The sequence below is a fragment of the Toxotes jaculatrix genome, chromosome 1, assembly GCF_017976425.1.
Source record: "Toxotes jaculatrix isolate fToxJac2 chromosome 1, fToxJac2.pri, whole genome shotgun sequence".
NCBI lineage: Eukaryota > Metazoa > Chordata > Actinopteri > Toxotidae > Toxotes > Toxotes jaculatrix.
In genome coordinates this window covers 2657323-2684403 of record NC_054394.1, presented here as the reverse complement: position 1 = coordinate 2684403, position 27081 = coordinate 2657323, and the positions used below count along the sequence as shown (strand labels likewise).

At 42.3% G+C, this 27081-nt stretch overlaps 1 protein-coding gene across 1 annotated transcript in view; it reads right to left on the bottom strand.

Moving 5' to 3' along the window:
- The window catches only part of adamts17 (ADAM metallopeptidase with thrombospondin type 1 motif, 17), a 130509-nt gene that overhangs the window by 33774 nt on the left and 69654 nt on the right, over positions 1–27081 (bottom strand). The window contains exons 13-17 of the mRNA XM_041043646.1: positions 26601–26770; positions 26223–26350; positions 22680–22800; positions 5376–5456; positions 4180–4337 (exon numbers count right to left, since the gene is read on the bottom strand). Coding sequence (XP_040899580.1) covers positions 4180–4337; positions 5376–5456; positions 22680–22800; positions 26223–26350; positions 26601–26770 — 658 coding nt within the window. The remainder of the gene's footprint in view (positions 1–4179; positions 4338–5375; positions 5457–22679; positions 22801–26222; positions 26351–26600; positions 26771–27081) is intronic.

Sequence of the window (27081 nt, the reverse complement as noted above, 5' to 3'; positions counted from 1 at the left end):
GCTTAAAGCTTACCAACCCAACCAACATTTTATCTGTTTTTTACCTTTATTTCAGTGTTTAGCAGTAGACAACAGAAGGCAAACCTTGCCTAGTTTACAGTGGTTGCTTCCATTTCAACAGCAAATCAGCACCAACAGGTTTTATCAAAGGGCCCAGGTTGGTCCACTTTAGCTGTTCCTTGCCTCACCTAGCTGTAGTGACGTGTTTCCACTGTAGTTTCACAGCAGGGGATAATTCTGCCAGACGACACTGTTGTGGTCCAGCTTGGTGGCAGCTAATCTCAATTGTGTCTGTACTGGAGACTTAAGGGAAAACTCTCTGTGTTCAGCTCTCTGTACTTTTGTAGCTTCTACCTGAATGTGGTCTGTGGTTTGGAGTTCAGTTGAATGGATCCTGTGTTCCTGTTTGTGCTTCCAGATATGAGCTGAACCTTTTACTGAGCTGAAAAAGGCCACAGGTGACAGGCTCTTACTGTGTGACTAGCACACCTCCAACCTGCCATCAAGGTGAACACCTTTACCTTTACCTGTGGTGCAATGGAAAAACACTCGCACAGTGCCACTGAGGCTCAACTGCTCCCTCCCACTGTGGAGAGACCCTATCAATCACAAAAAATTCTATGGGCTGAATCTTTTAAACGTGTTATAGGTCTTTTGTACTACCCCCCTTTGCACAGCTGCGAGGGTCAGTGAGGGTCTAGGCAACATAAAATTTGTCAGCTGCTTGCGCAAATGGCTGTGTGGATGTTTATGTGGACAAAATTTATGAGCCCATAGGCACCAAAGCTCAGAAGCTCAGGCACCTGTGAGGTGACCAAACTGAAAGAACAGTTATATTGTCCAGTGAAGTTAAACAGAGGATAGCCACAATATCAGAGCAGAGTTTTAACTGTGTTTTAATCACTAACTAAACTTGTGTCCACACGTATATTCAAGTTTCTTGGTATTCTCTGGCAGATCCTGCTTGTTTTGACCACTTAGCTGTAAGCATATCATTTTACACCACCTTGTGAATCTTGTCATACAATGCATGTTAAATATGTGCTCCATGAAATTTAAATTAGAGCCATCATAAAATGTTAACTATATGGTGGTATTGTGATGTGAACATGCCTTACAAAAAAGGCTTACTGTATCTCAGAAGACTTATGATTAAGAATAGTGCAAAAAGCTGGAAAGGATTACAAAGTTTAAATGTTCATCTGTCCACAGTAAGACAAAATGTCTCTAAATGGAGAAGCACCGGGAGGTCAGAAAAGACATACCAAGACAACATCAACATCAACCTCAGATTGATTGATTGGACAAAACAGAACAACATGGAGACACAGAGTCCTTCCAGAAGCCACATTTTATGGCAGAGGATGTCCAACAAACTGACAGAGACAACTGGTGACAAAGAAGAGAGAGAGACTCCAGACCCATCCACCTCCAACGACCATCAGCATCATGTATCTGTGTCCAGACTGTAATAAGTCTGTGATTCTAGGATTGACTCCTTTAGTCATGCCAAGACCCAACAGTGAACGGTTGCATAGAACATGGCGCCCATGGCAGGAAAAACAGAGGAAGCTGCTGCTCTCCAAAATGCTACATCACTGCAAACCCGTAGTTTGCCAAAGAGCACCCTGCCACTGCACAGCACTTTTGGGAAAATGTTTTGTTAACTGATGAAATAAAGATTTGAATAGTCTGTGAAGAACACACAGCACTATGGAATAAAAAGGACAAAGTATACCAACATGAACCTACTGGTCCAAAGGTGAAGCACTGTAAGGGGAGCATCATGATCTGCAGCTGCTCTGCTGTCTCTGAGCTCAGTAAAAGTTAGGTGATGCAGCAGGACAATGACCATAAACACTGACGTAAATTTACTACAGAATAGCTTCAAACAAAGGAAATCCACCTTTTGGAGTCAGAGCCCAGACCTAAACCAAGCAGAGGGGCTCTGGAATAGACATTCACACCAGACATTATAAGAAAATGTCTGAGCTGAAGCAGCTCTGTAGGAACAATGGTCCAAAGTCCCTCCTGAATGTTGTGCAGGTCTGATCCACAGCTACCAGGAGATGTTGTTTAAGGTTACTGCTGCTAAAGGAGGTTCGACTTTTTCCACCAACACTCTGAATGTTTAATGGGTGTGTTCAATATAGACACAAAAAATTAGAATTGCTTGTGTCCTTGGATTTTACACATCAAGTTTGTCTTTTCATTCATGTGGATTTTATCCTTCATTTCTTACAGTGTAGTCGTGTGAGTATTGTCTTGAGATAGACTTCAAAGATTTAAAACTGTCTTTTCACACACTGTCAAGGCTGTACAAACTAAGCAGTAAATTTTTCCAACCCTTACATCTCCTGATGCTTTGTCATTAACATCTGTCACTGTTCTTGCAGCCCTTTGAAGGCTTTTGAAAGACTCAGATTTCAACTGGAAACAGCTGTTTTAAGGACTAAAATAGTCTGATAATATGAGAATATTCGCAGTGTGTTAAAATCCATGAAACATAGGATTTTATGATGTTCTCACATTTCGTACAAGTAGAAAACTCAGTGTTGTCCACAGATATAAAAGTCCACTGAAGATGACTCTGTTAGTCACAAATGGACATCCCTGACATGAGATTCATTAGCTTCCATTACAGTCCAGACCACTGCTTTACAGCTATGCCCAATAGTGTAATCAGCTGTTCAGCCCTGTCTCCAGCTCTGCACGGGGTGACTGTGTTTTCTTTCGAGTGCATAAACTATAAATATACACTCACCAAGCACTTTATTAGGAATATCACACTAATACGGCCTCAGTTCTTCATGCCATTGATCCCTTCCTTTGAGATCCTGCTCCATGTTGACATGATTCACCAAATCATTTCTGGAAAAAACTGTCCAGTTTTGGTGAGTCTGTGTCCACTGCAGCCTCAGATCTCTGTTCTTGGCTGACAGGACTGGAACCTGATGTGGTCTCTGCTGTTGTAGTCCATCCACCTCAAGGTTCCACATGTTGTTGACTCTGAGAAGCTTTTCTGCTCACCACAGTTGGAAAGACTGGTTATCTAAGTTAACTCCTATCACTTCCAGTTACTTTCGGAAATGTGAACCTATCCTTTAAGGCTACATATCGTAGAGCTCAACAGTGACTTGGTTTATTTAAACCAATTAAACACAAATTACAATCTTTGGTTTAGTATGAAAGTCTACTTGCAGATACTTAATTGACTGAGACAGAAAACTCAGAACAGATCATGTCACTGTTTGATCCAATGTGATACAATTACTGTATTATAAAAGGTTTTCACTGCAGTTTAAAGTGCCTCTCATGGCGTTAGAGAGGGACACAGTCAGGACTGATAGCATCTCTCACTGATGGGGGCCTACACAGAATTGAAGTACCCACCCACACAGACCAGTACCTCTATTATGAGTCACACCATCCATGAGTATGATATGATGGTAATCTGAATTTTACAGAAGCTGATAGAAATTACATCTGTCAGTCTGTAGGTATGATACTTGATGTTGTTGACATGATTATATTCATCAGTATATTCTCTGTGATGGATGACCTCACCCAGGTGAGTCACCCCGGCCTTTTAAAGGGGCACTCCACCAATTTCACACATGAAAATCGTTTGTTACTCTGGTACTCAGCCTATGAAAACAATTGTGTAATGTTCTGCGAGGCTGTGGAGGAGTTCAGTTAGGTCTGAAAACGTACCTCTAATGATGTCATGGTGAAGCTCGAGGTTAACTTGGCTTCGAACTGGAGACAATAAATTTTGAACAGAAAGTCTGTTATAAACTGGAGGTGTGGAGTTTGAAATATGTGGGTGTTTCCCAGGCAGGGAGGCTTGTTATGAAGAGAAGGTTTTGAGTTACATTATAGAAAACATAGAATCCACTGTTACTGGAGCTTCATTCATACTAGTTCATACTAATAGTAAGGGCATTTGACCTCTGATGCATTAATTGATTTTGGAAGTGCAACAGTAAATCAGTGGAGGACTCCTTTAACATACATACATAACTAACTTTCTGAATGAAAAAGGTGAGACTTCTGTGACTAAGGAGGGCCAGCGGTTGCTAAACCATGGTGTCATGTGGGCAAGAAAAAAAATCAGCTGGGCTTTGATGAAAATTGGCATTGTACTGTAATATAACAACAAAGAACAGATGTGTTTACCATCAGGTGTAAAGGGGTCTTAGTGGGTCCCTTGGCAGACATCTTCTCCCACAGTCCCCTCCTAACATAACGCACCGTGGTCCCGGCCAGCTCAAACTCTCCTGGAAGCTCAATCTTCCAGTCACTGTTGATGGATCTCTTACTGGAGTCTTTCAGGGCTGTGGGGAAGACACAGGAGGTCAGAGGTAACACTTTTACACAGAAAACCCTGTGTTTGACATGGAATAATTAATTGATTTTGTTTCTTTTAACATAGAGATAAAAACCTGTGAACAGATTAAACCTGTGCTCACCAACCATATCCAGCAAGCTGTGCTACAGAGGGAGAGATGCTGTAAGGAGGTGATGGATAAACTGATGGGGCATATGTGCTGATCAAATGAATGAATGTGCTGAAGTGACTTTAAGGGTTAAATTGAAAAGCAAAAGCTTCTGTCAGAGCAGTTTGCTCCTTCAGCTCCTCCCTCCCCCCACCACAAAAAGGACAGCTCTGGCCAATCTGTTAAAAGAACCCTTGAAGTGGATTGTAGGTTTTCTGAAGACGAGCCAACTGACTCCCTCGCCACATGTCCAGTGCGAGGAGCTGGGCTTCCCATTAAGTTGAAATAAAGTACGGTTGTCTTTTGAGACTAGTCATAGAAATTAATCCATGGGACTAGAGTATTTGTTGTCTAATCAAATCTCAGAAATGACTGACAGAATCACTAAAACCAGACCCACACCATAATAAACCAGTTATCTTAAATATTAACCTGGAGCTAATGAATACAATACTGAACACAGGGGTCAGCTACTCATGAGCTTTCTGTTAGCTTGGGTTAAAGTTAATTCAGGTAAAACATTCAAGTCTGAAAAGCCTCAATGAAGGCACCACAAACGGCTGACACACCTGTGATGATACGTTCTACAGGATTTTAGCAGAGTGATTGTTTCCAGAGTTTCCAAATGTCTCCAGAAAAGCCACTTTGTTTTCCTGTCTTCCAACCAGATGAGATGCAAGTAATCATGCAATCACATGAATGCACAATATTAGTACTAAGGTAGCTGCATGTAATCATTGTAGTAATACTGTAGCACATCGGCAGCATCTGCCAAATGCTCAAAAGGAAACATGGTGTTTGTGTGCACATCTGGAAATAAGCAGTGACCATTCTCAAGGTTCTGAAGTACAACCTGTAAAACACATGCATCATTACCCAGAAAGCTATGTGAAGGTTTGTCCTCCACAACTTTGATTCTCCTGGCTCCTGCAGGGATAACCACAGCCTCGATGTAGCCTGACAGAAAGACAGAAACATGAGGTGAAAACATATTCAGAGACATTTGCAGGGGGGACAAGGAGACAGGGACAGGCTGGTGACTTTTGTGTCAGTATCAGAGATGCTCTATCCACTACACCAATGAAGTCTGACCCTCCTAGTATAAGATTTATTTTTTAAACTGTTTTATCACACTTTTCACAATATTTTTTTTTAAGTGTTTGAGTCATTAAAGGACCATACCATTCCCCCTTTCTTTTCCACAGATAACCAAAACTTCACAATCCATTACCAAACGTGCTGCAGTGTTTTAGTTGAGTGTTTTAATATGTTTTACCTTCAAAATTTACATCCATTGGGTTCCATTCATTTTCAGTACTGTTAAAAAAATAAACATTAAAAAGGCTCTAATAAATTCGGGTTATTAGATTGTTAAATCCAAATCTAGTTTTCAATCTGTTTATTAAGAAGATAAATTTCATCAAAATCAATTAAGACAGACTGACTTCAACACCGCAGAACAATAATGGAACAACTATCAAATGAAAGAAAACCAATGGCTGCCAGGAAAGAAGGAAAACTTCTAAAACACTGTGGTGTGTTTTAGAAAATGATGGGAACCAACAAAGCTGCTTATAATGAACATAATGTCGGCTTAAAGTTTTCTTTTTCTTTTGTACTGATGTTTAGCCACGAGTGGCATGGCTGTACAAAATTCCATGGCGATCCAACCAATAGTTGTTCAATTCAGTTAATGTAATTTCATTATGTGAGAGCCCTCCAGCTCTGGCATTGGCCTGTAGGTTTGTGTCCAGCTCTGGGATCCTCGCAGCGGGGATATGAGTGACTCAAAAAAAAAAAAAAAAAAAAGATGCCAGGATGGAGGAAATGTATTTATAAAACAGGACATCCTCATTCTCTCCAGCATCATTTTGAGGAGTCACGGCATCTAAGCTGGTCAAATGTGTAGAAATAACAGTTTAAAGGAAAAACACCAGGCTTGTGATGATGCTCCAACATGCAGCATCAGGACGTCACAAAATTAACTGATAGAAGCAGCAGTGATGAAAAAAGTTAATAAATATTCTGAATAAAGCCTATAATCAGATTGTGAAAGATCAGATCCAGTAGGTCTGATGCCCTTTTCAGACTCCTCAGGTATTATTATAATAGGACTATAATAATAGCTGTGACTGTGTGGCTGGAGTGTAGATGTATATTTTTTCCTGAATGAGCCAAGATACACTTGGGATGGACAGAAAAGAGGAATAAAACAAAAGAAACAAAGTTGTGAAGAATGTTTTCATGATTCATATTTTTAATTTAATGAATAAACAGGAATTATGTTAGAGCTCCTGCTGGTGCTGCCATTCCTGTTTCCACGGGTATTTTCCCTGATCTTCAAACAAATCATGTCATGTTATTAATATTCCAGTAAAGCTGTGTTTACAACAGCCTGGCTGCTGCTTATACTCCCTCATGAGATCAGCTGAACAATCAATAAACAGATTGTGATTCAAGGCCATTTGTTACCATTCTGTAAAAAATGTCCACGTTGGACACACCTACGTTCCTCGTTCCAAGCTCCTTTGGGAGCCTCCTTTGTCTTCATCTCTACATAGACACAATTAAGGGATTGGAAGGAAGGGAAGGGTCCTTGATGATGGTGGACCTTGATGAGTTTCCAGGTCACAAGCTGGAGGACGGAGGAGCAAGGCAGGGGGAATCAAAATTAGCAGAATGGAAATACACCCTTTTGTTTGTGTCTCCCTTTAGGTCCTGGTGGTAGGTGGACTGGGTGGACCTGCTCAGGCCACCCCCATACATTTAAACTCAGCCATATCCATTCCTTCCCTCTCTTGCTCCATCCCTGGCTCTTCCCCTTGGTACACATTCACAGAGCGACTCACCAACACTATTGATTTACTGATTGATTATTTCATATGCTTAGTCAAACTATTTACTTGTAGTACAACTGTGTACATTTCCCTTCCTTTGTCATGGCCTGAGAGTTGGGCCAATTAGTCCACCACTTTGCTCCAGACTGAAATGTCGCAACAACAATTGGTTGGATTGCCAAGAAATTTTGTAAAGACATTCATGGTCTCCTCAGGATGAACAGAAGTCATTTTGGTGATTCCATCATCAGGTCAAAATTCTCCAATATTCAATGACATTCCCATCAGCCTCAGCTGTACTTTGTATTGAGTGCTAATTACCAAATCTTATCATGTTAACAGGTGAAACTAAGATAGTGACCATGGTGAATACTACCTGCATCATTACACAGCATGTGGTCACTGTGAGACTGTCCCGTGTGCTGACTTCAGTGTGGCTGTAATTCTCTGAAGCCTTCTCTGCTTTTATTATGTAGCATGCAGTAGAAGGCAAACAGGAAATGTGGTGAAAGGGGGTGACATGCAACTAAGGTCCTGGACCAGACTCAGCCAGGAGTTCACTACTATTTACTATAAAAGAGGTCAATTTTCAATAAGAACGTATGGTTATAAATGAATCATTTTTGTATGATTACAAAAAATCAAAAATAATGGGAAATACTAACAAGCTAAAACATGCAAAAACACAGAGTATAATACTTTAAATTTAAAAAAAATGTCAGTGGTAGAAGCAATATCTTAATGCATTATGCATTTTTATCGTTTAATTCACTTGACCCTCTCTGACTTTGTTACAGCACCTGACAGCACCACCAACACCTGTTCTTTGTACAACATCATCACTTAATTTGGGGAGTTAGTTGGTGCTGTGAGACAACTGGAACACAATTAGAATACTGTTCATTATGGATAACAATATTTTACTTTCTAATTGTGGCATCTCTGTTGCACAACCAGCCACCAGCCCTTCTCCACACACAGCTTACCTCTTTTATTCTTGTTGGGCATTATTTCAAAACAAAGCAGCTCAGTCTGACATCTACCAATTATTCCACCAATTACTGTGTCTACAATGTGTCAGGGTTTAGCCTATAAATACAGAAAGAATGAAGCCAGATGATGTTCCAGAAAGTCACAGAAGAAAGCATAAAGGACCTCAGCTGAATTTCAAAGGAAGATTACTAATTTGTTATTTTTGTTCCATTGGCCACCATTCTTACTGACTATAATAAAATGTTCCTCAGCAGCTGAGATCTAGGAACAGAAAGCTCCTGTTAGCAACATACAGTAAGTAGCTCTATAAATGCAACAGGACATCTCAACTTTGTGGTAGAGAAACAGACATTGAGCACAGCTGTAATGTCCATTATAACAACTGTTCACAGGTAAAACACATCAAAACAGATCATAATCTAGGTAATGCCCTCAATGTTCACTTTTGTCTTCACTTCCAAATAATTTGGGAAAACACAGATAATGCTATCATACTTCACTTTTACAGGGTTAAGGACCTGTATCCACAGGCAGCTGTTTATGTGCTGGTACCACATAAACACATTTTCGATATAAATCCTACTCAACATTCAACTTTTGGAAAACCACTGAACTCGTCAATGTCATTTCTCTCTCACCAACCAGTTGATATCACTAAGGGAGTGGGAGAATATCAGCCCTGTCAACAGTGAGAAACTGATCCTGGCTGTCAATCCACAAACCAGTTATTTATAATCTAAGGGACTGAGAGTCCACAGGTGCTGTGGCCATGTCTGTTGCAATGTCAGGTGAACATCTTTTATCTTTTCTTACATTCTTTTTAAAGTCGACCAAAGAGACTTGACAAAGGACACAAAGGGATGTGAAAATACTAGAAGATGGATTTTGTAACCTAACAACTTTCAACTCTCAAACTAGTGCTAGAGAGATGTGGTCTGAAAATGAGGCCATGGGCACTTCCAGCCTAACAACATCAGCCTGTAGACACAGTCCCTAAAGCTCTTCACAGGACTCTGCTGTTAGTTTGTTACATGTGTTAGAGCACAACAAGCTCACACCTTTCAGTTTGTTAGCAATGAAGCCTGACTCTTCCGAACTTTCACTTGAGGTAACAGCTCTAATTGTCTAGAACACCTGGAGTGTGTCACAATAATCTCTTCTCCGACGGCTCTATCAGCAGGACATTATACATGGATAGATAGAAAGACAGATAGAGAGAGAGAGAACCTTAATTGGTTCAGACTGATAATGTCTGAACAGAGCGAGTGTTTCAGTTGATTGTATGATAATATGATTATAAAATCTTAAGTGTTCCAAAATACAATCACATACTGGTGTGAGTGCCAGGAAAATATATACATGAATTTCACTCCAATGCTTTAACAAAGGCAATTGGGATATGAATGAGCTGCTTTGTTCCAGTACATAATAATGCCCAACAATATTTCATGGTACAGTACTTCACAGTTTCAGACACCAGCATGAGTTCATACTTACCAACAACACACAGCACACAGTTATACAGTAGGTAGGATACAGCTGCTTCTGATGGTGACTGACAGCCCAGTTTTTGGTAACTTCAAACACACACACACACACACACACACACACACACACAGAAACACACTGACAAGACAACAGCAAAAATTTTGTCAAATGAACCCAAAGGATGAAATGCAAATTATTTGTAGTGGGTGAATGTGTGAATGTGAACACTATCATTCTCCACCGTATGACTTCAAAATATCAGTGGCTCTTGTCACTATGCTGTCTTCATCACATGCCATGTCTCCATGTCTGTGTCTGAGCTAGCTTAGGTATGCTAGTGGCCCAGTTTAGCATTTCTAATGACCACAAAAGTCAGTTGCTCATACAGTACATTAGGTTGCCGAGGTAGGAGTGTCAGTAACCAGGCTCCTCAAATAAACTGACTCGCTAGGTGAATGGGTAGCTCGGCTCGGAGACGCTCATTTACCACTACCATCCTATCAGCAACTAAATCAGTAGCTGACTTCAACACAGACTCCTCCGATTTCTCAGTAGTCTGAGTTTTTCTTTTTGTGTTTGAGCTATGCTAAAGAATCCAGTTCTCGGCCACATGCAAATACCTCTGTGGCCCCTAAGGACATAACGTGCAAAAGCAAAAGTACAAACATTAAGGAACAGTTCCCCAAATCAAAAAATTCTACTAACTGTAAAAGACATAAAAAAAAGTGGAAGCACAAATATCAAGAGGAATGCAACACATATATTTGGTGTGTGGTTTGATATTTAACAATGCACGCTTTTTCAAACCTGCCTGCAAATAGTCCCCTCAGAGTATCCAACATGACTGGATGTGAAAAATCAGCTGTCATGTTACTGGTTTAGTGATGACATACAGATATCAGGCTATGACATTATCCAATCTAATTCATCTTTATTTACTATTTGGAATCATAGGCAGTAAAACAAAAATCTACTTAATACGTTTAAACTCTGTGGTCCTTCTGCTCCTCTGCCTATTTCTAAACCCTTTAAAGTCTAATAAATAAAACAAATCCTAATGTGAAATACCAGCCCTTATTTACCCAATGGGGGATAAAAAAAAAATCTAAACATTTAAATAATTTATGAAGATATGCTTCTAGCATTGCTTTAAGTACGTATGCTGAATTATGGAGGTCTGACATCTGTGATCCACTGTCAGCGAGTTGGTCTGAGCTGAAGCAAACGTAGGTGAACATAACCCACTGAATACACTGAGTGCACCTCTGTCAGGAGTTCAGAGGACAACTTTTTAACTTTGGGTTAGGCTGCATGTTGCAGTGAGCTGGAAAATTTTCAAATGTGCCTAAAATGTCTACAGTTGAAAACTAAAGTATTAGGTACCTGCTTTGTTGGGGCTACCTGTGGGGACTGAAGTGATGGGCCATTATAGTGGAACAATGGGATGACTAAAGACTAATGCGTCTATGTCCACATAGAGAGGTTAAATCTAAAATCTAAAAAAAAAAAACAGTCAGTTTATGTGTCAAAGCAACATTTTCAGTGGTTTTGGTGTAAAGGTGACTGAGACATCCATCAAATCTTTATCTTATGATCTTAACACTGCAATAGTAAACTATCTTTACTACAGACAAAGCAAAGTCCCCACACACACTCTCCAAGCCATAGTTTTCTATGCAAAGCTGTAAGTGTGTGAGCTGAGCTCCTCTAACACTATACTATACACATGCTATGATGTGGCATGAATGAAGTATAATATGGTACAAGATGCTTTCTCACAGTTTTGTTTACTTTATTTTCACAAGTACTAAAAAATGTATTTTCACTTCTGCATGTTTTAGTATTTGATGCATTTCCTTTCATTTACTTATTTTAGAGTTTGCAGGATTTTTGGAGTTGGTGCACATTTCCTTAGTGAATTGTGCTTTTGCTTTTGTATGTTTTGTCCTTAGGGGCCACCATAAAACTCGTAGTATAAAAGAACTCACCATATAAGAAGTTGCAACAACTGTCAATATTGGAGAAGAGACCACACTCAGGCAGTGTTAGAGAGGAAATTTACCCAAGTAATTAAAATCATCTAACTAAAGAGATTTAAAAAATCTCTTGTGAGTCCTCTATCTTTTCAGAAGTGCACTGCTAAACTACTGGAATACTTTATTTAGATTTATATTTCAACCTAGAGCATTTCCCATAAGTATGGTCATTGTTACACTATGCCTCAGACTATACACTGGTCACCTCTGTTGTAGAGATATGGAAAAACAAGGACTTGAGTATAAATAATAAGTAAATAAATGATTTTTACATGGATCATTGTAAACAAATGTCTGTGACTGAACAGCCATCACAGTAAACTGCATAGGGATCTACATTTTAACCACCCTGTCATATTCATTTCTGCACACCAATTTGTGTGGAGCTGACTTTCACTACAGTTACAGGAAGCTCAATAAGCTTGTGGCAGTGGATTGTCCCATGAACTATTATGAGAATGATCCAGTCAGCCATGATGGCTGTTCCAGGTGGTTACTTTCAGTGTTTACTTTCTTTCAGACTCAGAGAAGCATTTGAGATAATTCATGTAAAAACATGACTGTTTGGAAAGCTTTACGGTCGTGCAGTTTGCCCAGATTCTATACTGTTTTGCACGAATCCTCGTTTCCCCAAATTTCAACAACAGAGATGCAAAGTGGGCAGGACCCGTAGAACCACAATGACCAGGTCTATGGAAAAGACACCAGGTTGAAATGTGCCAAATTTTCTATAAGCCTGCAATCATGATTCTGTGTCTCTGATGGGTGTGCAGAGAGGCAAAAGGCTGGTAACAAGTTAGCCAACAAGTCTTGCTGAGAGATTGTTGGAGTCTTTCTGCTCCCAAATGTTTAATATTCTCTTAATGCAGCTGCTCTACGTCTAAGCTCTTACTGTCAGTGTGAGTCTACTGCCTGCTCGTTTTAAAGTCTTCTCATATATTCCTTTCACAGTGAGGAAAAAGACTTAATCTTCATGTGCAGATGTGGTATTTGCATTTCAAGAGGTTGCGTTCATAACACAAAATTTTGTGAGTCCAGGCTGAAACTGAACCTGTACAGATCTCATCTGAGCATTTGGGCAACTTGTATCCATGATGAACGAACACACCACACGTTCCTGAAAGCCAACCAGCTGTATCCATCAGCCCTCCACCACCCTGCCCGTCCACCTATGGTTAGACACAGATTGCCGTAGGCTCACCTGGGTTTAAAAGCAGCAAATTTGATGTTTTAAGGAGCAAATGCCAAATTTTAAAGTATGACGTTTTACGCAGTACCGTAAATGTCAAACTCCTAAGCTGGTAGCAGAACCAGATGCGTGTACTGGGTTGAGATTCAGGAGTGTGAAGGCAGGCATTTTATTGCAGACGACTGTTTCCTCCCCCTCCACCATTACTCCACCACTTGGCAAGGAGCAGCAGGGAGGAGGAAACAGCTTGGATGAAAGGAATGTGTCCCTGGCATTCCTCACGGCTGGGTTATGGGGTAACGGGGTCAAACAGCTGGTTATGTAACTGTAACCAAGCTTTAAGATTCAGACTACACCGCCCAGGGGAGCCCACAGCTAACTGCTTCTCTCATCTACCTACAGTAAAACACTCCAGGCAGTGCAGGAAACACATACACACACACACACACACACACACACACACACAGTGCATGCATCTTACATGAGAAACACTTGGGGACAGCTCTGGGTTTAGCCATCACACAGGTAGATACCCTCTTACACTGCCTAGTGGTGACTGGAGGACAAGACAAGGAAATTGAAGGGAGGTCACATGTCCTGTGGACCACACCAGCACACTAAGAAGCTTTCATGTCAGTTATTATGCCCTCCTGATTCAGTTTGTAGTGATAACAGCTGATTATTGATTAATTTATCAGTGTCTACAGATCACTTGTCCAATAAGAGGCTGTGAATCCAGTGTAACTGACTGACAATGCAATCGCCAAAAAAACTCTATGACGTATTTCACATTCATTTATGTCTTACGGGGACGAAGAGGTGGAAAGTAACTAAGTGTATTTACTCAGATACTGTGCTTCAGTGTGCCATGTCCTTTGACTTTAGTTAAAATGCAGGGATCTGTACTTCACACATAGAACCACCATGTATATTATTATTTGGCTTATTCTTACTCATCAGAGGTTCTGCTTTTAAAGGGACAGGTTATATATATGGCAAACCTCACTCCCAATTTCAACTCAAAAAAGACTTGGTGGAGTCACAGGTGTAAATAGTAAATGTTTCCCTTTCAAAGATTTTACTTTATTTGATGGTTATTGGAACAAACACTGTATCACATCCTGTGAGTACAGACTATGTACCAGCTTTAAAATCATCACAGTATGAATATTTTCATATAATACATGATACAGTGCCTTGCAAAAGTATTCATGCCCCTTGAACTTTTCCAGTTTGTCACGTTACAAACTTAAATGTATTTTATTGGGATTTTATGTGGCAGACACAACACAACACAAAGTAGTAATTGTGAAGTGGAAGGAAAATGATACTTAGTGTTCAAGATGTTTTACAAATAAAAATCTGAAATGTGTGGTCGTGTATATGTATTCAGCCCCCCTGAGTCAATACTTTGTAAAACCACCTTTCGCTGCAATTACAGCTGCAAGTCTTTTGGTGTATGTCTCTACCAGCTTCCAGCACATCTAGAGACTGCAATTTTTGCACATTCTTCTTTGCAAAATAGCTCCAGTTCAGTCAGATTGAACGGAGGGCGTCTGTGAACAGCAATTTTCAAGTCCTACCACAGATTCTCAATAAGATTTAGGTCTGGACTTTGACTAGGCCATTCTAACACTTGAACATGCTTTGATCTAACCACTCCATTGTAGCTCTGGCTGTATGTTTAGGGTCGTTGTCCTGCTGGAAGGTGAACCTCTGCCCTAGTCTCAAGTCTTTTGCAGCCTCTAACAGGATTGCCCTGTATTTAGCTCCACCCATCTTCCCATCAACTCTGACCAGCTTCTCTGTCCCTGCTGAAGAAAAGCCTCCCCACAGCATGATGCTGCCACCACCATGTTTCACGGTGGGGATGGTGTGTTCAGGTTGATGTGCAGTTTTAGGTTTCCGCCACACATAGCGCTTTGCATGTAGGCCAAAAAGTTCAATTTTGGTCTCATCTGACCACAGGACCTTCTTCCACATGTTTCCTGTGTCCCTTACATGGCTTGTGGCAAACTGCAAACGGGACTTCTTATTGCTTTCTTTCAACAACGGCTTTCTTCTTGCCACTCTTCAATAAAAGCCAGATTTGTGGAGTGCATGACTAATTGTTGTCCTGTGGACAGATTCAAACACCTGAGCTGTGGATCTCTCTCGGCTGCTTTTCTGATTAATGCTCTCCTTGCCCGGCTCAGTTTATGTCCATGTCTCGGTAGGTCTGCAGTTGTGCCATATGCTTTCCATTTTCGAATGATGGATTGAACAGTGCTCCGTGAGATGTTCAAAGCTCGGGATAAGCTTTTGTAACCTAACCCTGCTTTAAACTTCTCCACAACTTTATCCCTGACCTGTCTGGTGTGTTCATGATGCTGTTTGTTCACTTATGTTCTCTAACAAACCTCTGAAGCCTTTATACTGAGACTGAAGTACACATAGGTGAACTCTATTTACTAATTAGGTGACTTGTGAAGGCAGTTGGTTGCATTGGATTTTATTTAGGGGTATCAGAGTAAAGGGGGCTGAATACATATGCATGCCACACTTTTCAGATTTTTATTTGTAAAAAAATCTTGAACACAAAGTATCATTTTTCTTCCACTTCACAATTATGCCCCACTTTGTGTTGGTCTATCACACACACACACACACATTTAAGTTTGTGGTTGTGATGTGACAAACTGTGGAAAAGTTCAAGGGGTATGAGTACTTTTGCAAGGCATTGTATATTCTGCCCTTGCCGCCCCCGACACAGGGGGCGGCAAGGGCCGCGCCTGGTGTAATACTATACCACTATACACCTTCAAACAATAACACTACATCTGTTGCAGGTCTTAAATACACCTTGGGGGAACCACCTTTAACAACCCTGACTTCCACTTTACAGACTCTGTTGTCCTGGCCTGGAAAGGTGTTATCTATGAGTCCAGTAGGTCACTCATTTTGTTTTGTTTGGCTGTCTTTTAAGAGCACAATGTCTCCAGTTTGCAGGTTAGGTTGTTCTCCTTGCCATTTCCTTCTTGGCTGGAGTGTTGCCAGGTACTCTTGACGCCATCGCTTCCAGAATGAATCAGCGAGTCCCTGGACCTGCTTCCACTGATTCTGGTAGAGGTCCTTAAGATCAAGGTCTCCTGATGGGGTAGACACAGAGTCAACCTTCTGTGTTAAAAGCATAGCAGGAGTGAGCACAGTGGGCATGTCAGGATCTGACGACACAGGAACTATTGGCCGAGCATTCAATATGGCGCCAACCTCTGCTATCAGCGTCACAAGAACTTCATGAGTCAAACTAGGAGAATGCTCCTTGAGTAACAAGCCATCCAGGATACGCCAAGCAACTCCTATCATTCATTCCCACACTCCCCCCATGTGGGATGAGTGTGGAAGATTGAAGTCCCAGGTACAGCCTTGGTCTTTGAGGTAGGACTTAAGCTCTGCATTTTCTGGTGTTATGCCAAGTTCTTTACATGCGCCAACAAAGTTCGTTCCTCTGTCTGAACGGAAGAGCTTTGCTGGACCCCTGATGGCAGTGAATCTCCTCAGTGCATTTATGAAGCTAGATGTCGACAGAGACTCCACAACCTCCATATGAACCGCTCTTGTGACCAAACAGGTGAACATGACGACCCAGCGCTTGCTTTCTAGGAGGCCTCCTCTGGCTGTTTTTAGGGATGGGGTCGAGCTTCTGGAGAGGGCTATGTTTTAAGACAATTTCTCCTTTGGCCAGGCTTCTGAGATCCTCTTTAAAGGCCTCTTGCTGTACAGTTCGAACAACTACTGTTCTTGCCTGCATAAGCTCATCTGCTTCTGGAGTATCTCCCTCCAGAGATGTTGCACAGGATCTGAACTTCTGAATAAGCTTAGCCAGTCCATGTGTCAGCCTTTTCCAGCTTGAAAAGCGTGTGAACCTGTGTGAACCAAGCAGCATTGCAGAAGTTCTTGCAGCAAAGGTTGCAACCAATGGACGCACGTCTGCATCCATGTCCGGTTCAATGAGCTCGAAGGTGTCTGACTGAGTAGGAGTAGCGCCGTTGTTTTTCTTGAGAAAAGAGGGTCCTGAAAACCAATTTGTTTCTGTCAGGAGTGCAGCTTGTATTGGTCGTGTGCCATGATCTGCAGGATTATGTTCCGTGCTGACAAAGTACCACTGTTCTGGGTGTGATGACTTCCGGATGCGTGAGACTCTGTTAGCGACGTACACATAGAACCTCCGGTTGGTGTTGTAGATATAGCCTAGTACAACTCTAGAGTCAGTGCAGAACTTCACTGAGTGAATCTTGATGTCTAGCTCGTCCACTAACATGTCAGCTAGCTCGACTGCAAGCACAGCGGCACAAAGCTCCAAGCGAGGCACGGTATGGGAGTGACATGGTGCTAATTTTGATTTTCCCATGCAGAATCCTACGTGACTGTGTCCTTTGTCGTCGACAGCTCTGAGGTAGGCCACTGCAGAGATGGCTGTGTTTGATGCATCGGAGAAGACATATGGTTCCCTGTGCTGTGTGGATAGCAGGGACACAGGTAGGTATGCTCTAGGTATGTGAAGTTGCTCAAGAGCTTTGAGTGAGTCTTTCCAAGACTTCCACTGAGTTTCTTTTTCAGCAGGTATTGGGGTATCCCAGTTATGTTCTGTGCACAGATCTCTGATGTTCCTGGCAGAATTGGAAGCAATAGAACATTTGTTCTATATCTGCTGCCACTGCCACAGGTTCCTTACGGAAACGAGTGAGGACTCCCAAAAGCGTGTTATTCAGATCAGGGCCACTTAACAGAATGTCATTAAGGGAGACGCCATCGTGCTTGGCACTGGAGTCGAACACTGCTCGCACCTGGCCTGGCTTGTTTGGATGATAAACTCCAAAGATTGCTAAGTACCAACACTCTTGTCCTTCACTGTGGTGGGGCTGGTTCAGCATGACCTGCCTCAAAGATCTTCTGCATGAAGGCAACCATGTGTTCTTTCATGTCTGGCTTCCTCTCAAGCATGCGGCGCAACGTCGCAAGATGCTTGACTGCTTGAGTTCTGTTGTTAGGGAGTCTACGCCTAGGTTCCCTGAAGGGTAGTGGTGCCACCCAACTGTTGGAATCATCCATGAAGACCTCCCTGTCCATTATTTCCAGGAAGGCTTGGTCTTCTACAGACATGGCTGGCTTATCGTCGTCTGTTGTTTGCTGGAAGACTCCCTTGCCAAGGCTATCGTCTTCAACAAACAGATCTTGCAGCTCGTTAGCCTTTGGAAAGTGATGGTGATGCACTGGAATATCCGGCTTCTCTTTGATGTGGATATTGTTGGTACAAGGATCAAACAGAGATGTACGTCCATTACTCAGTACATTAGTCCGGTAGACATTGACACACTCCGCTTTGTGGGCTCTTCCAACACAGACCTCTCCTACGATCACCCAGCCCAAGTCGAGACACTGGGCGTAGGGGGCATTGTGGGGACCAGTGCATTGTTCTTGAACCTTGTGTGCAAGTGGTATGTCTCGGCCAAGCAAGATAAGGATAGATGCAGAAGAGTCGAGAGCTGGGATCCTGTCCACAACCTGCTTGAGGTGTTTGTAGTGTCTGGCAATCTCTGGCGTAGGGATTTCCGACTTGTCGTCTGGAAGCATGTCACATTCGATCAGAGAGGGAAGTGGAATGCAAGTTTTCCCATCTAGTGACTCCATGATGAAGTCATTGGCTATCCTCCCTGTAGTTTCAGTGACACCCAAGCAGGTCTTCAGGGTGTATGCTGCCATGCCCTCTGTAATACCAAAAAGTTCAAAAAACTCTTCTTGCCAGGGACTTATTGCTCTGCTCATCAAGAACAACATAAGCCTTGACTGCTCTCTCTCTCTGACGTGCTGGATACACTCTGACGAGACAGATTTTGGAGCATGATCTTGACTTGACTGTAGACCCACAGATGTCAGTGCATTTTGATGTGACAGTTTGAGGGTGTCCTTCCTCTTGCTCCCTGCCTTGCTCTCTCATAGTTGCAAAGCTCTCAGTCATCCATGGAGCCAGACCTGGGTGTAATGCTGTAGGGTGGCTGTCGCTCCTGCATTCTCTGCACTGAATGTTTTTTCCACAGTCTTTAGCTAAGTGGCTGGTTGATGCACAACACCTGTAACAAATATTCTTCTCTTTTAGATAAGCCTTCCTTTCATCCAAAGATTTGCTCCTGAAACCACGACACTTCCTAAGGGGGTGTGGTTTGTTGTGGAGTGGACATTGCTTATCTGGATCAACCATCATTTTCTCCGTAGGACTGTTGTGGTTGCTATCGAAGTTCGCTGAGACCTCTGTCTTTTTGACGGAAACTGGTGTTTTTGTGTTGCGTTTAAAGGACTGCTCCACCTTTCCCATGCTTGAACCACCTGTGAGTGTGGCAAAACTCGGATCATTGAGTGTTCTGGCCTGATCACAAACAAACTTAGCGAAGAAGGAGAAAGGTGGGTATGATGAGCAATATTTCTCTTTGTAATGTGATGCTACAGAGACCCACTTGTCATGCAGGGAATATGGCAGCTTCTGGACGATTGGAGTGATGCCACGAGAAGTGTCCAAGTAATTGAGACCAGGCAGGAATCCATCCGCCCTGGCAGCTTCAAGCTCCAAGAGAAGATCTCCCAACTCTCTCAGTCTTTGATTTTCTCGATTTGAGATTCTTGGAAACTCGTCCAGCTTCTTGAGGAGTGCATTTTCTATAGCTTCGGGCGCTCCATAGCAGTCTTCCAACCTTTGCCATACCATATTTACACCTGCTGCTGCATTGTGGATGTGAACTGCTCGTATTCTCTTTGCGTGTTCAGATGATTTGAGCCCAAGCCATTTACACAGCAGATCAAGCTCCTCCCTCACAGTCAGGTCACAGAGGTTTAAATCCTCTGTAGAAATGTGAAAGGATTCCTTCCAGGCCCAATAATTTTCAGGATGATCATCGAACCTCAACAGACTGGAGCTTATCATCTCTCGACGAATTAAATACTTGGCCAGATCGGTTGTAGATGATAAACTGCGTTCGTTGGTTCTGGAAGAGACACCAGTATGCGGATGAGGAGATTGGTGGTTACTACTGGTTTGTCTTGTGTTGTGTGTTTGCGCCTGATGGCTGTAACTGTGTAGATTTGCACGTTCTCGTTTCAGGGAGCCAATCCTGAATACGCTTTGAGTGTGAGGGTGATATGGAGTAGAATCATTCTCCTGTCTGAATGTTTGATGACCAGGCAAGTCATAGTAGCTGAGTTCACAGTTGCCGACCTCGCTTGACTCGTCTTTACCTTCCCCCATGTTGTTTTCAGCTGTCTCACCATTGTCCATTGTTGGCTGGCGCGTTGGTGTTGCTGTGGGTTCTGGTGGCTTTAAGTCTTGATGAGGCTCAGGTCTCAGATTCTCAGTGCACTGGAGAGCCTCACTCTCCAGTTTCAGTGTGTGCAGACTAGCTTCTAGCTCCGCTTTCTTTCTGGCAGCCTCAGCTGCAGCCTTTTGTTGCTGCTCTTCAACATATGCTTGAGCTTCATCACGTCTGCTTCTTTTTGTGCAAATGATGCTTTTGCACGTGCAGCCTCTGCTTTTGCACGCGCCCTGGCTGCGATGGCACTGGCTGTAGAATGCTGACTGCTACGTGAGGAGCTGGAACACACTGACCTTGTCTCGAATGTGTCTTCATGATCACTCATCTTGCAGCTTTAATGTCAGAAAGAGTCTGTTTATTTCCACGAAGATCCACTTTTCTGTAGGTAACCCGTCAGGTAAATACTCTTTTTACTATTCTGCCCTTGAATGAGGTTGAATTCTAAACGTGGCAGATAGCTAAACAGTTTCCCAGTAAAACATCGCCGAGCCTTCAGGTAAGTTTGATGCTTTAATTGAGATCTTTTTTTTTTTTTTTAAGTTTTTTTTTTTTTGTAAAACTGGAATACAAACATAATGAAAAAAATGTGTCAGACTTCGTTTTGCCTGTTTCCTGTGTAATCAGAAATACAAACTCATAAACAAAACTGAAATTATTTTCATCACACAACATGTGTGGTAAAATAGCGGTTAGCTTTGTGTTAATATAACACAGAAAACCCCATTGACGGGCTAGCGCATTCGGTCTCGCTATTAACTTAATAAACAACAATAAATCAAAGTAGGACACCATAACGATAAGTCATACAGGTAATTTACATAACAATAATATTACTCATGGAGTATGTCCTTTCCAGGTACAGCAAAGAAAAACGGCCGTAAGTGGAGACAACAACTTGAACAACACCAAAGGTCTGAACTACAGAGGCCCGCAGGGACAAACAGTGCAGCAATGTAAACAATCCCCCGACACTCTTAAAGGGGCGGCACACTGTATATACCATATGTAATGGGACTGAGATATAGTTTTGGCATCTGTCAGGTCTCTCCTACAGAAACATACAGTGGCATACAGGAAGTGATGTGCAATAAATGTATGATTTGTTGGGAATAACCAAAGAGAAACCTGGTTCTAAGTGCGACAATATATTCTGAAGCGTGTCTCGAGTCCTCAATTCCCAATACTCATTATTTCCCAATATATCCACGGTCGTTTACATAATTGATAACATAGCATAATTCCAGGTTCCCAGGTTTAACAAGATGAATGAGAACCCTGATTAGAAATAAATGCTCTTCCCATCTGAATTACAGTAAATGCACTGGATCATACAAACAACTTATTCAGTTTTAATTCCTGGTAAAGCTGCATATCTTGGTGCATACACATGCATCAGCATGCATGTATGACTGTGTGCTAAATCCTCTGGTCAAGCCCTTTGTATACAACTAACAATCAATCCCTTGTGAAATGTTAACAGGCAGTGGAAAAAGTTCTGTGCACTCAGCTCCATTTCTTAATAATTCATTCAACAATAACTTCAGGGTTCTTGGACCTGGGTCTTATTTGGGTCTGTCAGACTCCACTGACAACACAGGAGTTACTGGTCTACCGCTGCCTCCATCGGTGAGTTAGTTTGTGTTATTGTGTGGAACTGAGCTGTGTAGACAGAACAGGTGGGAGGAAAACCAATAGGTACAAACCATATGTACAAAAACTGCTGTTCTCAGGTCGACACTGATACTACTGCTGCTGCTGCTGCTGTTCTACTGCTGTGCTGCTTTTGCTGTGTATAGATGAGGTGCTCTAGCCCACTGTATATTATACTACATGTGTAACCACTGACATGGACTGGAGTACAGTAAGTTCAATAGTGCATTCTTTGTATTTAAAGGTTCTACTGTATGTGAAGGGACTGAAAACTGAAATTAAATTTCTTCTCATTGTGCTGACACCTTTAAACAAACCACAACCAGCTGATCCCTGAACACAACTTTTGCAACCAATCTCTGTAATAAGTTTCACCACTGCATTTTCAGACCAAAGAAATCTACAAAACATGAAATATTAACTGCATTTAGACCAGGACACTGACAAAACACATCATCAAAACTAATTCAGGTTCTTTTTGACAACCAAGGCTTCAAAAATGTAATAAATCAAACTAAATGCATCACCTCAGCAGTGAATGCCAATGATCAGATCCTTGATTTTGCTTTAGGAAGCCAATATCAGCTTCATACATCAGAACAGGCACAGAGCACGTTAGCTGGGTACTTAAACAGACACACACTTACCCATTCCTTTGGTGTGGTTGAAGTCTCCTCTCACTATCTTACAGGAGCGACCATCCCCATTACAAACACCACAGCGATCCTCTCTAGCTGAAGAGCCAATGATGCCATCACAGCCGATTTTCTGTGAACAGCAAAAGAATTAAGTAAAGTAAAAGCTTGGTGCATCGTGGAGTCATATGTAGTTCAGGTGATGTTAAAACTGAAGCAAATAGATGCACCAACTTTTATTTTGCCTAATCCACAGAAACGCTAACCTCCTTCACTAATTATATAAAAATGGAGGAGCTGAGTTGATCATTACCATAAATTTATCCATAAAGACTGTAGCTCGAAAAATGTTCAAATGTTGGTAACAATTTCTGGACAGTGGACCCATTACTTTACTCAGTGCCCTTTAAGTAATTGTCACTGTATAGGCAAACATGACATATGTCCATGACTGGCTGACTGACTGAATGACTGCATGAAAGAGCAGGTATGCAGGTGTTCCTGATAAATTATGCTGTGAATATATATGCAAAAGAGAAGAAACATGCAAATGGCATATGTCTGAACATATTAACATACAGTGAGGAAACTGGTCACGAATTAATCCTAAAACCAACTGGGCTCAGCTAGTGACACCTGAACAGAGTCAATGTTTCACCCAGTTTCTTGAATCATTTTGTAAATGATTTAATAATGTATTCTCTTGCCTAAGCCCAACCCTTCCCCTAAGCCTAACCTAATTCTAACCTGAACCATGTAACCAAATCTTAACACTCAAACAGCCATTTAAACTTAGCTAAAATCTCCTCACAACTTAGGTTTCAAAATTAAAGTCAGCCATACAACCTTAGTTGACAAGTACACACAGACACAAAGAACACAAGAGAGAGTAATGTATGGTGCATAGTTTGCTGAATCATTGGGCCATATGGCCCTCTGTTGCTCGCTTAGACTTCCAGGGTTCTCCCTCTGCCAGACACAGTCTATTTTCATGGCTACACTGAATATATTCCTCTCCCCGTTTCCTCTCCGCTTCCTCTCTTTCTTCTTTCTCGCCTTGCCAGTGTTTTCATAGTAAGCCCGTGTTTCACATGCCTGGCTTAGAAAAACATCCATGCCACCTCCACCCTCTGTAACCTCAGTGTGTTCCTCCTCTTTGTCTGCAGCTCACAGCCTCCATCCTCCAACTCCCTCACTGCCTCCCCCTCCCAGGTGAAACACAGAGCCAGTGTGCAAGTTGAATGTTTTGGCAGAGCCCAGCAGATGCGTGACAAGGATGTTTGAAGTTGACAAAGGCAGAGGGGAGGAGACCAAAGGAAAGAGAAGAGAAACAAGAAACCCCGTTTGATTAGCCTGCTGGTCAGGTCACAAGTCTTATATTAAAGTGTCAGGCTGGGTCAGGTCCGGAAGTGATTTGAGATAATTGGAGGTAACGGGTCGGTTCTGGTGCTGAGCTTTACAGGTGCATGGCTGGGTTTGCAAAACTGGAAACTGGAAATGTCCAGATTTCAGGACAGAATATGAAAAATGTCTTTCCATCACGCAAAGTTGTTTAAATGTTTTTAACAATATTCTTTTCCACGGCATAGAAACATATAGTATGTATATATCAAAGTATTCTGCACACTGATTACAGGTCTATGTGATTTGTAGGTGATAAATCAGAAACACAGCTTTTATCTATAGCAGCCCAGTCAAAATGTGAGGACCAGAACAATGGCACTTTCCTTATTATTCATTTCTTATTATAAACAGTATATACAGTGCATGTGCAGTACTTCACAAATTCTACGCACTAAAGTGAGTCAGTCAGTCCAGACGGACTGGATGATGTTGAGATCATGGCTCTGTGGGGCCCATACTTCAAGTCATGCAGCACATATATGTACATATGTATACACAGTGTGGTCCAAAAGTCTGAGAGCATTGAAAATGTCTAATAAAAGCCATTTTAGAGAACTAACACATAAGAGCACACACATGCAATGTGTGCTTTCAGCTGTACTCTATTCTAAGTGATCCTGGACAGTTAAGGATACATGAGTCATTGCTGAAATGTGAGAACTAAGTATTTTGTGAGCACATGTGCGTCATGATAATTGCATCCATATTTGACTTTCTGGACCAGCCTCTTTCCCTCCTTCTCTCTCCCTCTCTCTCCCTCTCTCTCTCTGCCTTGGCCAGTAGGAGGGGGGAATTCCTCCCAAATGTACCAGCATCCAACATTTGCTAATAAACACAAAAGACTGACTGTAGTCGAGACACCAGATCCAAATAAACCCCCCAACCCTCCCCTGGGGAGCAGGCCGTGGATTCACTCCACCACTGCTAACTGCTAATGAATGATGTACCCTATTGATCCCTGTAGGAACCTCTTTCACAGTTCTGCACTGGAACATGTGTTGATTTGTTTATTTATTTTATGACTGGTTGATTTGCTTTCAGTGATGACAACAGTGCCAAAAGACTCTGCTCTGGAGCTTTTATTTATGGACCACTTTCTCTAATCACCAGGTCATCCTGCAGATGTGACACTGGGACTTGGATTCATTATAGTGGCTGCTGATATCATTATCATATCAAATTATTTCTAGTTACCACTGTTCCATTGTGACTGTTGTCTGCATATTTCAGGACTTTAGACAACAGACAGGTCTTCTGAGGTACAGTGGTTGGTGTACAGTAGGAAGAGCAGCAGGGAGGGCACTCATCCCTGGGGGGTGCCATTGCTGACTGTCAGGGTGTTGGATGTGACTTCCTCCAGCTTAACCTGCTGTTAGTTGGTGGTCCACTGACAGGTGGAGGTGGGCAAAGTGAGCTGGGTGATTTTGGAAAGGAGGATTTCTAGGATGTTGAAGGCTGAGCTCAAGTCCACAAACATGATCCTTGCATAGTCCCTGGTGAGTGTATCATAGACTGCCCAACAGGCAAACTGCAGGAGCTCCAGCAGGGGCCCTGTGATGTCCTTCAGGTTAGGGTGTAACTGTAAGTACAGGAGTGACTGCACACAAGATGCTTCAAGGATGGATTTATGATCCGATCGTTCAGACCACGTGGGTCAGTGGAGAGGGGTGAGGTCACTGCAGCAGATGCAGTTGATTGTGTGATGTCTGAGATGGAACAGGAGAGGGGTGTGAATGTGGGTTTATCAAACCTACAGTAAAACACATTTAGGGCCAGTTGATGGTTCTCCACAGCGTTGGGATCATGTCCTGTAGGCCTCTCCTCACTGATGCAAGGTCGTTAGCTGAGAACCTGTTTTTAGGCTTCCACTACAAAGACAAAGAGGTGCCTATGGTTGACCTGAGTGATGCACATGGTCGTCACATTGCATGTGGTAAAGGTCTGAGGTGTTCTACCCTGGCCGACAGCTCGGTTCTTCGTGGGAGGATGATGGTTGGTGAAGAGGAAGCTGAACTAAGCTGGTAGGATTAGTGATGCCACTCCCAGGATTCAGGTGAAGGAAGCTAGCTGAAGGAAGTGTAATCCTATTTGGTGTGAACCATCAATTGACATGTTTTGAAGGTGTATGCACATATGTGTGTGTGTATGTACCTGACACCTCCCGTTAACACACAGGTCAGCCTCATATGGTCCACAGGGCGTCCCATCCATCACTCTGTCAGCCATCAGGGCTGGGACATCTCGACCCACCGGACTACAGAACAATGCACATGGTTTCTCTGCTCATACACAGAGACATAAGATCATGTTGTTATTAACATGGTAAGGCACAAAACTAAAGATTTCCATATAATGTTGTGCAGCAAAATTACAATAACACTGTAAAATATAGCACAGGAGCTTTTGCTTTTTTTTATGGTTTTGTATTGTCCACCACTTTTCATGCACCATATTGTCTGATGATGAGAAATATCACTATATTGCTACAGCAGGATGTTGTACGTCTGTGTGTGTGTGTGTGTGTCTCACCATCATTAATAATAGCAGTCAGCATGCTGCCCTTCTTCTTGCTGGCGTGTCGGTCGTAGGACAAACACTGCAGGTCTCTGAAGCTCGGTGTCCCCTTGGGACAGGGAGGACCTTCACAGGCCTTGTGCTCCACACTGGCCTTCTGACAGTGTCGTCCACCAGGACCAGGCCTGTGACAACACATACACACGTGCACACACACAACACAGACACACACACACACACACACACACACACACACACACACACACACACACACACACACACACACACACACACACACACACACACACACACACACACACACACACACACACACACACACACACACACATATAAATCACATATAGTAGCAACAATCAGTTCAGGAAACAAGTACTCAGAGGTGAACAAGTGTCTGTGAGGATCTGAACTGAACTGAGTTTTTGAGCCAGTATGGTCACGCTAATGCAAATAGGTCAGTGTCACTAAGAGAGAAGCA